Source organism: Leopardus geoffroyi, chromosome C3 (genome assembly GCF_018350155.1).
Source record: "Leopardus geoffroyi isolate Oge1 chromosome C3, O.geoffroyi_Oge1_pat1.0, whole genome shotgun sequence".
Lineage (NCBI taxonomy): Eukaryota > Metazoa > Chordata > Mammalia > Carnivora > Felidae > Leopardus > Leopardus geoffroyi.
In genome coordinates this window covers 140,275,737-140,292,777 of record NC_059338.1, presented here as the reverse complement: position 1 = coordinate 140,292,777, position 17,041 = coordinate 140,275,737, and the positions used below count along the sequence as shown (strand labels likewise).

The window sequence follows — 17,041 nt, the reverse complement described above, 5'->3', positions numbered from 1 at the left end:
TTTAGGTTTCCATCCTCTCTCGTGTGAAAATTGCATTCCACCATGTGCCCTACCTTCAGTCCAAGTCTTATCCTTACCCCCATTACCTCCCTAGTCCCGTTGCAAAACAAGATAAAAACACTTCCAAACCTCTGACAGAGGGGTTTTCTAAAGCATAATACCGTTTATGAAACTTACACATGAGATAAAACCCTTAATGGCTTCCTAACACTTACAGGGTAAGTCACAAACTCTTTAGCCAGGCACTTTTTGCTCTTCAACTTCTCCTGATGAAGCCCCTTCCACAGCATGTGTGGAATACCAGAGATTAGCATACAATTCTTGACCAACTGGTAGGTTGGAAATCAATTTAGTTGGTCTAGACTAGCACTGCCGATGAAATACAATAGAATAGACCAGACGATGGCACACGTAAGATTAAACATTGCTTCTTGATCTTTTGTTTCAGTATGTATGCTGTAGAGGATGTGATGTGTATTTCATTGCATGGATTAAAGTAAAAGGCACACACACACACACACACACACACACACACACACGCACACACACAGGGAATGAGAGGGAGAGAGAGAGACAGAGGGAGAAAGCACAAATCTTTTTCTTAAATAATCCATGTTTGTTGAGTAAAATTTTTAGAAAAACTAGAGTAGCAATAGTGTTTAAACAACCAAAATTCTACTATTCAGTCATAATTTAGACAGATGGGTTTAATATTGTATGTTTCTACACACACATTTACATGCATAGCCACAGAAGCATTTCATACATTTAGTAGGGTCTCAAAATACATGTTGATTGAATGACTAGAAATTAGCTTCTTGTTATCAAGTAGAAGCTTATTATATGTACACGTGATTTTGTCCAACATATTATGATCAGTGTCTTTATCAGTACCTATTGATCTACATTATTTTATATGGATATGTAGTATTTCATTTTATAAATATATCAACATATACTTTTAATATCTCATAATATTAGACTTAATATTATGTCTTAATTATGAGCTCCATTTTCATGAACATCTTTATATCAGCAAACATGTATGCACATATGTGAAGTGTGTGTATATGTGTGTGTGTGTGTGCACTCACACCAGGCACAGATTTAAGTGTCTTATATAATTAACTCATTTAGTCTACAAAACGACATGGTAAAATATTCTATCATTTTACAGATGAGGAGTCATGACACAGAGAATTTAAGGATATTGCTCAGGATCCCATGTTAATAAGTGACAGAGCCAGGACTTGAAACCAGCCAGTCTGTTTCAAGAGTCTGTATACCTAACACTATGCAATGGTGCCTCAACTTATCCAATTAAGATACATTTCTGAAAGTGAACTTAAATTTAGTGGAACTAAAATTGACATTTTATGGCACTTTGAAGTGTTATGCCATGCCTTTTGCTTTAATTGTTCTTTAATTAATGTAACTAATTATTTAATTAATTGCTCTTTAATTATGCTTTCATTGTATTTCATCGTAATTTCATTGTTAATTTAATTGCGCTCTTCTTTGAATGAAAAAAATTTGACCATTCTTTGGGAACCATGTTCAATAGCCACCTCTTTTGTAAAGATATCTGGAACATGCTGGTCATGCCAGGCAGAGGTGAAAACATTTTTCTCTGTGTTCCTATAGCTGTTTGAACACTGCTATACCGTAGTGTATTTATTTCATCATAATTTTTTGATCTATGTCTTTCTTCCCCACTAGAGTATGCACTAGTTTCTCCAGTCTAAGAATTCTGCCATTCATCTTTGTACCCTCAGAACCTACCTCGTCGCACTTGTTAAGTGGTACATATTGAACAAATGAGTGAATTAACACAAAAGAAAAAGTAATTGGTTTTCGGTTTAAAAACCTGAATCTAAAAGAAATCACTGATGACATTCTAATTATTGGATTAACTGTATTTTTGAAACTATTTTATGCTTTCCTCTCCAATCTTTCCACATTGCATTCATTAATCATTTCCTATATCATCTGCTATCATATGATTTCTGAAATGCCTGCCATTCAAAGCACCTCTGCACTCTAGAAAGACCAACTACTACAAATTATTTTTCAATTAATTCTTCTTGAAAAAGTCAGAGTATTTTGAATTCGATTAAAGGGGTGACTTGAAAATAAAAACAGCTACATAAGTGCTCAGTATTGCTATTGATCATTAAATATCACACAGCCCAAGTAATTTTCCTCATTATTGACATGAAAGTGATTTTATCTAGACAAAAAATAAAGACCTATTCCTATTTTCATTTCAAATAGGGTATTACTGGGATATATGATATATATCCTAGTATATATACTGGATATATTTATCCTTTCTTTTCCATTATGCCTTGTTGATAGATACTTCTGTAATTTTAAAACTCTGTTTACATCAGAATCCTAAGACCTACATCACAAATTTTAATTTTTAATACTATTTCAAAGAGTTTTTCTGGAAAGGTTTGTGCAAGAAGGTTTGTGAGATGTCCCTAAAGCTAGTTCAAGGAACAACTTAAACAATCACACTTGGCATTAAGGAAAATACTCTTCCTCCTGCTAGCATCCACAGTTGCACCACATCTAGCTACATAAATACTAATGGTCAATGAGCCACTGGAGAAGATACTAAAAGTCAAGTAACAGAAAAAGGATGTGATATATTAAACTTGATTTGACGTTATTCATTTCACTAAATGATTGGTTTCTGCATTCACTGGAATAACCTTGCCATCTACCCCTACCAAAGATAATACAAAACTATGCAGAAATTATGAAGCCCTTAACATTATTACTGTCTTTATTGGATGAACCAAATCATAAGCAGGCCATTTCTAGAATTCTTGACTCCACTGAAGTTTGTGTACATCCTAAGGCTTAGTTACCTGTCTACAGACACATAGAAACTTCTCTGGAATAGCACCTGCTTTAGCATAGTGGTAAATCTCCAAGAACTCTGTGACCTGACTCTATGAAATAGAATCATGATATAAATGCTACTGATCATTTTTTAGAGCCATGAAAGAACATTCACAAATTATAGCTTGAAATATAAGGTCATAATTTGGCCTAGGCCAGGTCTATGGGCATACAACTTGGACATTATCACCTCCAAGCATGAAAAGTCCTCTGGGACTTGAGTAACTGTGAGATTTCAGAGCAAAGGAACCAAGGATGATGGTGGTAGCATGGAGAGCTACCTGGACTCTCCAGACATAAAGAAAAACTCTAATAGCTCACGACTTACTTGAAATGGCCTGAGATATATCAATTTGCTAATGGGAATGCTAATTGGAGCTTTTAAATTCCCACTTTAAGGAAATATTTGATCCTTCATGGTTATAAAATACTGACTGCATGAATCTCTAAGCTAGAAGTTATACAGAAGAGAATATCAGTCGTACAATATGCTTTAATTTCACAGTCTTTTGTGAAACTATGATTTGATCAAATGCTTTCCTATGATTCTGCCAAAATGAAAAACCCTGTTTTGATCTTTTTTATCGTGTCTGACTCCAGTGAGCAGGCGAAAAGTCCAAGGGGGAATGAGTGAAAAGCCAGCTCACTTTTCTTACTGGGAAGTTGAATCTCCAAGGGTATTCACTCCTTAAGAATGAACATTCTTTTTAAAAAAATTTTTTACTGTTTATTTATTTTTGAGAGAGAGACAGAGAACAAACAGGGGAAGGGCAGAGAGAGAGAAAGAGACACAGAACCTGAAGCAGGCTCCAGGCTCTGAGCTGTCAGCACAGAGCCTGATGCAGGGCTCGAACTCATGAACTGTGAGATCATGACCTGAGGTGAAGACAGATGCTTAACCAACTGAGCCATGCAGTCACCCCAAAAATGAACACTCTTACCCAGCTTTTGTTTGGGCAGAGGCTTATTGTGTAGACCCAGACTAGGGAAATGCCCAGGGAAATGTTTGGTCACCTGGCGTTTTTATAGCTCTTTAATTAAGTATAAATTAATTTTTATAATTAGTAATAATTATGAACAATTAAGCCAAATACCATGTGTATCATTAAACATAATATATGGATCAATAAGAAAGTTACTGTATTTTAAAAGTGCTCCTATTTGTCTCTGTCTTCATTGTGTGGACATAAAATAAGGGAGTAGAAATACTTCTTGAGCTGTTGGTGTGTGTGGTTAATGTGGGTTGCAGTTAATGATTCATAGATTTATAGGGAATATTCCCACCTTGGAGCCTGGTAAAAGGAAATGCCTGACCCTGCATAAAGAATTTTAAAGCACACTCTATTCCCTTTGCCATACACACAGAACATTCAGCCTTTCCTAACTTTTGTTAAATATGCTTTATTTTTTTAAATATTCATTTTCTTATCAAATGAGTTTTTTTTTTAACGTTTATTTATTTTTGAGACAGAGAGAGACAGAGCATGAACGGGGGAGGGTCAGAGAGAGAGGGAGACACAGAATCGGAAACAGGCCCCAGGCTCCGAGCCATCAGCCCAGAGCCCGACGCGGGGCTTGAACTCACAAACCGTGAGATCATGACCTGAGTCGAAGTCAGACGCTTAACCGACTGAGCCACCCAGGCACGCCTAAATATGCTTTATATGGTCGAAACCCACATACGTTTTGTTCCATAACCATAATGAAGACTTTCAGACTTTCTACAATTTGATTCTGAAAGTTACAATCCAGTAAGCAACATTTACATTACAGTGAGTATGGAATATTTTTCATGCAGGCCCAAATACGATCTAGGGTTACATTTCTTTCCTATAGTTCCGATGTTCCCATCTTCTGCCACTCAAGGAGAATGTTTCAATGGCTTCTTCATATTTACATTCAAAATAACTCCCCATTCTAATTTCATTGGTTCTTTGCATCGCTGATTTGGTCTTCTATCCTCTCTCCCTCTTTTCCTCCCTGTATTTCCTTCCTTCCTTCCTTCCTTCCTTCCTTCCTTCCTTCCTTCCTTCCTTTATTCCCTTCCTTCCTTTCTTCTTTCCATCCCTCCCTTCTTTCCTTCCATTTTAAGATTCTAATTTCATTTATTTTGTTTATCTCATTAGGAAAAGAAACATATCCTTCTTCATCATATTCTTATAGCTTCCAGAGTCTTACGTACTTTACCTTTCACTTAGAAATGATGCCATTGTTCTTTATATCACTGCTTCCTACAGTTGGGGTTTTTTTTTACATTTTATTAATAATTTATTTATTTTTTAATTTATATCCAAGTAAGATACCATATAGTGCAACAATGATTTCAGGAGTAAATTCCTTAATGCCCCTTACCCATTTAGCTCATCCCCCCTCCCACAACCCCTTTAGCAACCCTCTGTTTGTTCTCTATATTTAAGAGTCTGTGTTTTGACCCCCTCCCTGTTTTTATATTATTTTTTTATTCCCTTCCCTTATGTTCATCTGTTTTGTATCATAAAGTGCTCATATGAGTGAAGTCATATGATATTTGTCTTTCTCTGACTAATTTTGCTTAGCATAATACCCTCCATTTCCATCCACATAGATGCAAAAGGCAAGATTTCGTTTTCTTTTTGATTGCCAAGTAATACTCCAGTGTGTGTGTGTGTGTGTGTGTGTGTGTGTGTGTGTGTGTGTGTATCCCACATCTTCTTTATCCATTCATCCATCGATGGACATTTGGGCTCTTTCCATACGTTGTCTATTGTTGATAGTACTGCTATAAACATTGGGGTGCATGTACCCCTTCGAAACAGCACACCTGTATCCCATGGATAAATGCCTAGTAGTGCAATTGCTGGGTCATAGGATAGTTCTATTTTTAATTTTTTTGAGGAATCTCCATACTGTTTCCCAGAGTGGCTACACCAGTTTGCCTTCCCACCAACAATGCAAAAGAGATCCTCTTTCTCCTCATCCTCACCAACATCTGTTGTTGCCTGAGTTGTTAATGTTAGCCATTCTAACAGGTGTGAGGTGGTATCTCATTGTGGTTTTGATTTGTATTTCCCTGATGATGAGTGATGTTGAGCATTTTTTCATGTGTCAGTTGGCCATCTGGATGTCTTCTTTGGAGAAGTATCTCTTCATGTCTTTTGCCCATTTCTTCACTGGATTATTTGGTTTTCTGGGTGTTGAGTTTGATAAGTTCTGTATAGACTGATACTATATACTGTATACTTATATACTAACCCTTTATCTGATATGTCGTTTGTAAATATCTTCTCCCATTCTGTCGGTTGCCTTTTAGTTTTCCTGATTGTTTCCTTTGCTGTGCAGAAGCCTTTTATTTTGATGAGGTCCCAATAGTTCACTTTGCTTTTGTTTCCCTTGTCTCCTGAGACGTGTGGAATAAGAAGTTGCTGTGGCTGAGGTCAAAGAGGTTTTTGCCTGCTTTCTCCTCTAGGATTTTGATAGCTTCCTTTAGGTCTTTCAAACATTTTGAATTTATTTTTGTGTATGGTGTAAGAAAGTAGTCCAGATTCATTCTTCTGCATGTCGCTGTCCAGTTTTCCCAATACCATTTGCTGAAGAGACCGTCTTTATTCCATTGGATATTCTTTCCTGCTTTGTCAAAGATTAGTTGGCCATACGTTTGTGGGTCCATTTCTGGGCTTTCTATTCTGTTACATTGATCTGAGTGTCTGTTCTTGTGCCAGTACCATACTGTCTCGCTGATTACAGCTTTGTAATACAGCTTGAAGTCCGTGATTGTGATGCCTCCAGCTTTGGTTTTCTTTTTCAAGATTGCTTTGGCTATCCAGGGTCTTTTCTGGTTCCGTACAAATTTTAGGATTGTTCTAGCTCTGTGAAGAATGCTGGTGTTATTTTGATAGGTATTGCATTGAATATGTAAATTGCTTTGGGTAGTATTGACATTTTAACAATATTTGTTCTTTTTATCCAGGAGCATGGAATATTTTTCTATTGTTTTGTGTCTTCTTCAATTTCTTTCATAAGCTTTCTATAGTTTTCACTGTGTAGATTTTTCACCTCTTTGGTTAGAATTATTCCTATGTATTTTATGGTTTTTGGTGCTATTGTAAATGGGATTGATTCCTTGATTTCTCTTTCTATTGCTTCATTATTGGTGTATAGGAACGCAACCAATTTCTGTGCATTGATTTTATATCCTGCAACTTCGCTGAATTCATGGATCATTTCTAGCAGTTTTTTGGTGGAATCTTTTAGGTTTTCCATATAGTGTATCATTTCAACTGCGAAGAGTGAAAGTTTGACCTCCTGCTGGCTGATTTGGAGCCTTTTATTTCTTTGTGTTGTCTGATTGCTGAGGCCACTTCCAATACTATGTTGAGTAACAGTGGCAAGAATGGACATCCCTGTCTTATTCCTGACCTTAGGGGAAAACTCTCAGTTTTTCCCCATTGAGGATGAAATTACCATTGGGTGTTTCACATATGGCTTTTGTGATCTGAAGGTATGATCCTTCTATCCATACTTTCTTGAGGGTTTTTATCAAGAAAGGATGCTGTGTTTTGTCAAAATCTTTCTCTGCATCTATTGAGAGGATCATGTGGTTCTTGTCCTTTCTTTTATTGATGTGATGAATCACATTAATTGTTTTGCAGATATTGACCCAAGCCTGCATCCCAGGTATAAATCCCACTTGGTTGTGGTGAATAATTTTTTTAATGTATTGTTGGATCTGGTTGGCTAATATCTTGTTGAGGATTTTTGCATCCATGTTCATCAGGGAAATTGATCTATCGTTCTCCTTTTTAGTGTGGTCTTTGTCTGGTATTGGAATCAAGATAAAGCTAACTTCATAAAGGAGTTTGAAAGTTTTCCTTCCATTTCTATTTTTTGGAACAACTTCAAGACAGTATATGTTAACTCTTCTTTAAATGTTTGGTAGAGTTCCCCTGGAAAGCCATCTGGTCCTGGATTCTTGTTTTTGGGAGATTTTTGATTACTAATTTGAGTTCTTTACTGGTTTGTGCAAATTTTCTATTTCTTCCTGTTTCGGTTTGGTAGTTTATATGTTCCTAAGAATTTGTCCATTTCTTCCATACGCCCATTTTATTGGTGTATAATTGCTCATTATATTCTCTTATTATTGTTTGTATTTCTGCTGTGTTGGTTGCGATCTCTCCTCTTTCATTCTTGATTTTATTTATTTGGGTCCTTTTCTTTTTCTTTTTGATCAAACTGGCTAGGGGTTTATCAATTGTGTTAATTCTTTCAAAGAACCAGCTTCTGGTTTCATTGATCTGTTCTACTGTTTTTTTGGTTTTGATAGCATTGATTTCTGTTCTAATCTTTATTATTTCCTGTCTTCTGCTGGTTTTGGGTTTTATTTGCTATTCCTTTTATAGCTCTTTAAGGTATAAGGTTAGGTTGTGTACCTGAGAACTTTCTCCCTTCTTAGGAAGTCCTGGATTGCTATATAACTTCCCTCTTATGACCAACTTTGCTGCATCTCAAAGGTTTGGGGCTGTCGTGTTTTCATTTTCTTTGGCTTCCATGTACTTTTTAATTTCCTCTTTAACTTCTTGGTTAGCCCATTCATTCTTTAGTCGGATGGTCTTTAGTCTCCAAGTATTTGTTATCTTTTCACATTTTTTCTTGTAGTTGATTTCAAGTTTCATACCATTGTGATCTGAAAATATGCACTGTATGATCTTTTTGTACCTGCTGAGGGCTGATTTGTGTCCCAGTATGCGATCTATTCTGGAGAACGTTCCATGTGCACTGGAGAAGAATGTGTATTCTGCTGCTTTAGGATGAAATGATCTGAATATATCTGTTAAGTCCATCTGGTCCAGTGTGTCATTCAAAGCCATTGTTTCCTTGTTGATTTTCTGTTTATATGATCTGTCCATTGCTATGAGTTATTATCAATGAGTTTGTGTTTGTGATTAATTGATTTATATATTTCAGTACTTCACATTTGGAGCATAAATGTTTACAATTGTTAGATCTTCTTGGTGGATAGACCCCTTAATTATGATATAATGCCCTTCTTCATGTCTTGTTACAGTCTTTATTTGAAAGTTTAGATTGTCTGATGTAAGAATGGCTACTCTAGCTTTCTTTTGGTGACCATTAACATGATAGATGGTTCTCCATCCCCTTACTTTCAATCTGAAGGTGTCTTTAGGTATAAAGTGGGTCTCTTGGAAACAGAATATAGATGGATTTTGTTTTCTTATCCAATATTTTGATTGGAGGCTTTAGTCCACTGACGTTTAGAGTGAGTACTGAAAGATATGAATTTATTGTTATTAAGTTGCCTGTAGAGTTGGAGTTTCTGGTGGTATTCTCTGGTCCTTTCTAGTCTTTGTTGCTTTTGGTCTTTTTTTTTCCCTTGTCTTTTCTCCCCTCAGAGAGTCCCCCTTAAAATTTCTTGCAGGGCTGGCCACAAACTTCTTTTATTTTTGTTTGGAAAACTTTTTATCTCTCCTTCTATTTTGAATGACAAACTTGCTGGATAAAGAATTCTTGGCTGCATATTTTTCCAATTCAGCACATTGAATATATCCTGCCACTCCTTTCTGGCCTGCCAAGTTTCTGTGGATAAGTCTGTTGCAAACCTGATCTGTCTTCACTTGTAGGTTAAGGACTTTTTTTCCCTTGCTGCTTTCATGATACTTTCCTTGCCTGAGTATTTTGTGAATTTGACTACGATATGCCTTGTTGATGGTCAGTTTTATTGAATCTACTAGGAGTCCTCTGTGATTCCTGGATATTGATGTCTATGTCTTTCCCCAGGTTAGGAAAGTTTTCCACTATAATTTGCTCATGTAACCGGTCTACCCCTTTTTTTCTCTCTTCATCTTCTGGGACCCCTATGATTCTGATATTGTTCCTTTTTAATGAGTCACTGATTTCTCTAATTCTTAAATCGTTCTCTTTTGCCTTAGTCTCCCTCTTTTTTTCTGCTTCATTGTTCTCCATAAGTTTGTCCTCTATATCGCTGATTTGCTGCTTTGTTTCATCCATTCTTGCTGCCATGGCAGCCATTTGAGATTGCAACTCAGTTATAGCATTTTTTATTTCATCCTGACTAGCTTTTACCTTCTTTATCTCTGCAGAAAGGGATTCTAATCTGTTTTCAACCCCAGCTAGTATTCTTGTTATTGTGATTCTAAATTCTGGTTCAAACATCTTGCTTGTGTGTGTGTTGATTAAGTCCTTGGCTGTCATTTCTTCCTGTTCTTTCTTTTGGGGTGAATTCCTTCATTTCATCATTTTGAAGGAAGAAAAGGAATTAATAAGGTAGAAAAATTGAAATTAAAAATTTTTTTTTAATTTTTTTTTCAACGTTTATTTATTTTTGGGACAGAGAGAGACAGAGCATGAACGGGGGAGGGGCAGAGAGAGAGGGAGACACAGAATCGGAAACAGGCTCCAGGCTCTGAGCTGATTCAGCCCAGAGCCTGACGCGGGGCTCGAACTCACGGACCGCGAGATCGTGACCTGGCTGAAGTCGGCCGCTTAACCGACTGCGCCACCCAGGCGCCCCGAAATTAAAAAATTAAAAACAACACACACAAAATCAAATAAAGATGCTAGATCCTAGGTGTGTTTTGGTCCAGTTGTTGAAAGAAGCTTGATAGATTAGAGAAAAAAAGGAAAGATAAAAAAAGGGAAAAAAAAGGAAAATATGAATACAATGAAATAGAATACAATGAAATGATGGAAGTAAAATAGAATTTGAAAAAATTTACACAAAAGTATAAAATATAGTAGAAAAAAATAAAGAAAAATATTTTTAGTAAAAATTGAAAATAAAAATAAATTTTTTCTCTTTAGGTATTCAAGAATAAGAAAAGAAAAGGAAAAGGAAAAAAGTTGAATAGATGGCCCAGTGAACAGACTGAACTATGATCAAAATTCCATCAGTTTCCCTAGAAGTCAAACTATGAAGCACTTTGTCATCTGTAAACTAAGCAGGTGGAGAGACTTGTGGTGTTCCTGAAGAGCGAGTTTGGCCCAGTTGGGTGGGGCTTAGTGTAGCAGCTCTGTTCTCCACTAGATGGCACTGCTTAGCTTACAGAGGTGGATTGTTCTGGCACATGTAGATGTGTATGTTTATGTGTGGGCGGGGTCAAAATGGCATCACCCAGCTACCCAGTCTCTAGTATCAGAATTCTGTGCTCTCCCCTACCAGCAATCGTGCACCCCTCCTTTGTCTCTGGCTTCCATCCACTCCCCACTTTTACATTGTCCGCAACCAAGCCATCAGGTTGCCAGGTGGCACCTCCTTCCTGAGTTTTATCTCAGATGGGGCTGTGCTTCCCATCCCTCACTTCTGAGGGACTGCAGCTTTGGCACCTTCAGACCTTCTGGGGGAGGGTCTCATCGAGCAATGGCCACGTGCCGCTCCCAACCCCCAGGAATGTTCACAGGACTGTGCTGCTGCTGATGCCCAGAGACTGTGGCTGGGTATCAGCCCACCCCAGAAAAAGTTCATGCAATTGTGTAGCAGCAGCGTTTCAGGGATTATGAGAAATCACAACACACATCTGGCACCAGGCTTCCCACTTAACATCCTTATTCCAGCACCAGTGAATGTGGTTGTTCTCCAGGGTCTGCTGGGACCTTTGCCTGTGGGGTGGCTGCACAACCCCTACCAAATGTTCTCCCAGCAGGGGAACTGCCTCTCCCCCTGTGGCCCTTGGACCCCTCAGACCTTGCTTTCTGCTCCTGGAGATTTGCCCTTCCTATCAGAGCACCGCCAGGTATCAAGCTGCAGAGTTTCAGACTCTGAAAACGCCCTGCTTATAGAGTCTTGATGGAATTTAAACCCTCTCCTTTCTCCTTTTTCCCTTTTTTTGTTCAGTCCCTTGCATACACTTTCTTTTCTCTCCAGCTGTTTTCAGGCAGTGGGGGGATGCTTTCCTGTACTCTCCCCCACCCCCCACCCCCTTCTCCATCCTCTCTCCACAAGCAAAAACAGCTTCCTGCCCTCTGCGGCTTCTGTCTCCCCCAGTTCACCATGTACCTGCTGAGTCCTATAGTTCAGATTGTGCAGATTGTTGTGTTCATCCTCAGATCAGTTTTCTCGGTGTGCAGGATGGTTAATGTTGATCTGGCTGTATTTCATGGATGCAAGACACACAAAAAAACTTCCATTCCATTCCACCACTTGACCCTTCCTCCTGCTTCCAGTTGTTTTAAATTTTTTTTTAACATTTATTTATTTTTGAGAGAGAGACAGAGTTTGAGCAGGGGGGGCAGAGAGAGAGAGAGACAGAATCTGAAGCAGGCTCCAGGCTCTGAGCTGTCAACACGGAATCTGATGCAGGAATCAGACTCACGAACCATGAAATCATGACCTGTGCTGAAGTTGGATGCTTAACCAATTGAGCCACCCAGGTGCCCCCCTGCAGTTGTTTTAAACTGGTGACTGGTTGGTTTTTGCTTTCTCTGGAGTGTCTTATTGCTCTTATATCTTCTTGAATTCTATACATGTATTTAAACCTCAAATCTTCAGATGTCTCGGTCATTCTCTTCTTTGCTATGGCGTCTCTGCAGATACCCTCTTTGAGCCTTCCATTCTTCAGCGCTCATCAGGGCTGGGCGCTTTCCTTTCGTGTTGCACTGAAACATTTGATCACTTCCTTTCAGTGTCTTTCTGAATCAGAACCACTGTTTTCCAGGTGTCATATGCAGTGGTGTACAGGTAATATTTAACAGTAGATTCTCCTAACAAACAAAACTCTTGATTTTTAGCATTTCCCAATGTCCATGTTGTATATATTGCCATAATGGTTGATGTCGGGTTCCCAGCTTGAGGTCACTGACCATGCATTTGGGAAGAGATTCACCTGATCTGCACTCCCAGGCCTGCTCCATTGATGAGAACTATTTTGACAGAGATATTTCTAAAATAAACTCATTCTCTCTGAGCTAACAAAGCAACCTGGATCTCATTTAATTTCACTTAGTGGCCCTGGGTCATTATTATTAATGTCAAGCTCTAAGGCAGCAAGAGGTGTCTCTAGAGATTATGACATTTAGAGAGAAGATAGTTGCCTATAAACTAAATGACAAAATGGCTTAACATGGAAATTAGATAAAATAATTAAGTAAAAAATGCAGTGGTGTTTTGTTTATTTTTGAAGGGCTTTTTGTTGTTAGTTGACTTTTTAATTTTTTTATTATTATTTTTTTAACGTCTATTTGTGAGAGACAGAGCACAAGCAGGGGAGGGGCAGAGAGAGAGGGAGACACAGAATCTGAAGCAGGCTCCTGGCTCTGAGCTGTCAGCACAGAGCCCCACACGGGGCTTGAACCCATGAATCATGAGATCATGACCTGAGCTGACGTCAGACACTTAACCGACTGCATCATCCAGGCACCCTGTTGGTTGACTTTTTAAAATACAACACAGTTGGCCCTTGAACAACACAGGGGTCAGGAACACCAACCCCCTACACAGTTGAAAATATCCAAATACAACTTTTGACTCACCTGAATTTAACTACCAATAGCCTACTGTTGACTGAAAGCCTTACAATAACAAACTATCAATCAGCACGTATCTGGTATGTTTTATGCACTCTAGAGAAAGAAAATGTTTTTAAGAAAATCATAAGAGAAAATGCATTTACAGTACCATACTGTACTTATCAAAAAGAATCCTCACGTAAGAACCCGTGCATTTCAAACCCTGTTCATTAACAGTCAGTTACTGAAACCTAGGTCTCATGGTTTGTATGTATAGCTGTTATAGCTGCCTCTCTTTTAATCCTTGGTTTGATCCCCTCCTTGTTTAGTTTTTCTTTTCTTTTCTTTTTCTTTTTTTTGCTGAACTTTTGTGTTCCTATTTCAAGCCACCATGAATCCATTTCTAAGTAAGTTATCCGAAAATAAATATTAATAGATATAGTGTCTCCACTAAAGAATGCAGATTTTCTAATATTTAAGCGCAGATTTCCTAATAAGTGGTGTTAATGCGGCTTCTCCTTCATTATATGTGTTTTCTTTAATATCATAAAAGAGAATGCTATCCATGCAGCTTCTGACAGAAAAGAAAATGGATTTTTCTCTGTTTGAAAAGTTCACTTTAAAGGTTTTTGTGATGCGCGACAGCTTTAAAATAGGGTTGCTTTTCAGAATAAATTGCCTGCAGCTGCTCTTCAGGGTTTCTTTTTTATCTGAGCACATCCATCCCGTTTGGACATAAAAAAAAACTGCATATTTACATCACTGATGGGCCAATAAATAAAATGCTGCATTTTTAGGGGAAGGTTCCAGGGAACTAATTAGAGTCACAAGCAGACAAACAGGGTATTAAAAACACGGTTCTACTTCTTACCTTGCTGTGATTATTTTGTGTTTTAGCCATTTCTGTGCATCTTCCCATTCATGAGAGCAGGGGATAGTGACAGATCACTTGATGATCAGGAAATACCCATGAAATGAATGTGGTTCTGGTGTGGTTGTCTTTAGGCATTTGCTCATTTCTCTTCTCCTCCACAGCTTGCTGAAGGTGAATTTTAACCAAGGTAAATTCAGCTTACTGGATGGAGGACATTTCTTTATGTCCAAGGAAATTAAAGCTATTCAGGCATACACCTGCCACATAACTAGAAAAATACCTAGGGTACCATTTTGATTTCAAATCTGCGGTTTCTAGGGCCATCAACATAACCAATTGTTGGATCATTTTATTAAAATTACTACTTTATCAAAGTAAATCTAGAAAAATGTCTGAAATGTATAAAATTAGTGTCCAAACACAGCAGGTGGAACTATAAAAGTTTTAGATATAAAATACAATAAATATCATTTTTATATGATAATGACATTTTTGGCATTCACTAGACTATATGAAATTCATCTGTTTCATAAATCATACACAGATTATTTAAGTGTATATTTTATTACATTGTGTAATTGTTTAAAATGTAATTGTGTATAATGCAGATGTAATAAACCATAGCATGTCTATGATTGTAATGGTCCTGTAATTTTTATTTCCATATTCAAAAAGGGTTTTACCTAATCTAAGATGAATTTCCATGTAGGCATATGATGGTAATAAATATGATTCAAAGGAACGATTTAACTTAGTTTTACATGGGAGCCTTGAGCCCAGAGCTAAATAAATGAGAAAGCTTCATTTTGAAAAAGTGGTTAGTCATTATCATCAATGACAGACTAATGAAAGCAAAGAAACCAAACAGATTTGGTAATTTGTGTTTCTTAAAGGAAGCCAGGGGTGAGTAGGAGACTTTGGGATTTGTATTTTTCCCCCAAATCATACCAGTTCTAGCACTCAAGCTTGTAGCTATTTTTCCAAGTGTGTTATACTAAGCCAATCATTTTACTTAAAAAAATCAAGAACTGATATCATAGAATATGATATTCTAAAATATCTGCCTGGATCTTCTACTACAGAAAATGATTTAAGGAATATATGTTGAGCTCTCCAGATAGGTTTAAAGTTTATTTTTACTTGAAGTCATAATCCTCTTAGTTATCTTAGTACATTTTCTGAGAGAAGTTGCATAAAATAGGACATGAAATGGGTGTCACAACGGTAGTGATGATGACGTCCGTATGTGTGATTGAAACCAAATATGCAGACTTTTCTAGCTGTGTGATACATATTAAAATGGTGTGATTCTGCTTGGGTTAGAAGCTAATGGATTCTCTTTGCTTTATTTTAGCTCTCAGCGTTAGAGAGGCAAATCTTTGACTTCCTTGGCTTCCAGTGGGCACCAATTCTTGGAAATTTTCTACATATAATAGTCGTCATATTGGGTTTGTTTGGAACCATTCAGTACAGACCTCGATATATCGTGGTGGTAAGTCGTCTTTTTATCATAATAAATGCTTGTAGTAAATGCTACAAATTTATAAATGCTTGTAATAAATGCTACAAAATTACTAACAGAAGATTAGATTAGATTGGATTATATTCATCAAAAATGAATAAACATTAAAAATAAAAAGATATTTTAAAACAGGGTTTGGATAGAGTAAGAGGTCTGTCTGTGATCCGGATGGCATGATGAGATATAAATGTGCATTAACTGTCATTTCTGGGACATATGTCACTAACCCAAAAAAGCAGACTTACCTAGCCATAACTGTTTACCATCTGATAACAATAATATCATTTAATTTTAGTTGATTTAGGATTTAGGACATTGTAAATGTTATTCAGTATTCAATACTCATCCCTGATGTATTTAATACTTTATATCACTGAACATTTCTCCATTTTGTTATGATAAATTTGAAATGTTAATTCCATACTCCCTACTATACCAAATACGGTCAGCACACCCTCCTTTGTAGGACAGTTTAAGGAAGTATATGCTTTGTACCACAGTGGAATGGAAATTATTCACAGTAATTAGTTTTGTATGAAAAGAAGGCAGTATTTTAGGCTACATGTATAAGGTTGTGAGCAATAATAAGCATATATAAGTGATTGTAACTAGGAATAACATATCTAAAATGCTCGTTGAACCTGAATAAATAACACAGTGTTCAGTAGGACTAGTGAGTATTTTCTTGCAATGCAGTGACATTGCCTTACTAGAAGAAAACCATAGACTTAAACATATGCCATCTTTCAATTTTTATTTAATCTATGGAAAAAATAAAGCTACACATTTTTCTGTGAGTGCATTAATTCTCTATTTTTAATCTCAAAATTGGCTTTTTTGCACCTTTCACCATATCAAGGTGAATGTAGCTGGCCCACAGCCGACACTCTGCACTCAACATGGCTGCCCCAGGGGCATTAGGAGCATTTGATATCACTAAACCAGCTGCAGGGACCAAACAATGTCTGCTTTACTTTTCTTTCTGTATAATCTGCTAGAAGGGTATCTCATGAGGCTGGACTTGTAGTATAAAACACTTCAGTGTGCATAATATCAAACTATTATATTGGATTCTATCTTCCAGTTTGTTGCCACAAACACAGCACTTGTACTCAATACACACTTTTTATTTTATGATATTTTATTTATGATAATAGTGAAGCCCACAATCCTCGATGGCTGTGAAACCAGTGTCCTCTCTAGAATGAAGCTGTTGGTACACATTAATGGCATTATCTAGTCCTATTGATTGTACCCTCTAAATACTAGCTCTACAC

General features: G+C 37.2%; 1 protein-coding gene across 3 annotated transcripts in view; it reads left to right on the top strand.

The window, feature by feature from the left end:
* Positions 1-17,041, top strand: part of NKAIN3 (sodium/potassium transporting ATPase interacting 3) — a 611,969-nt gene that overhangs the window by 304,330 nt on the left and 290,598 nt on the right. For all 3 annotated transcript variants that reach the window (XM_045455140.1, XM_045455139.1, XM_045455138.1), the window contains exon 2: positions 15,597-15,734. In XM_045455140.1, coding sequence (XP_045311096.1) covers positions 15,597-15,734 — 138 coding nt within the window. The remainder of the gene's footprint in view (positions 1-15,596; positions 15,735-17,041) is intronic.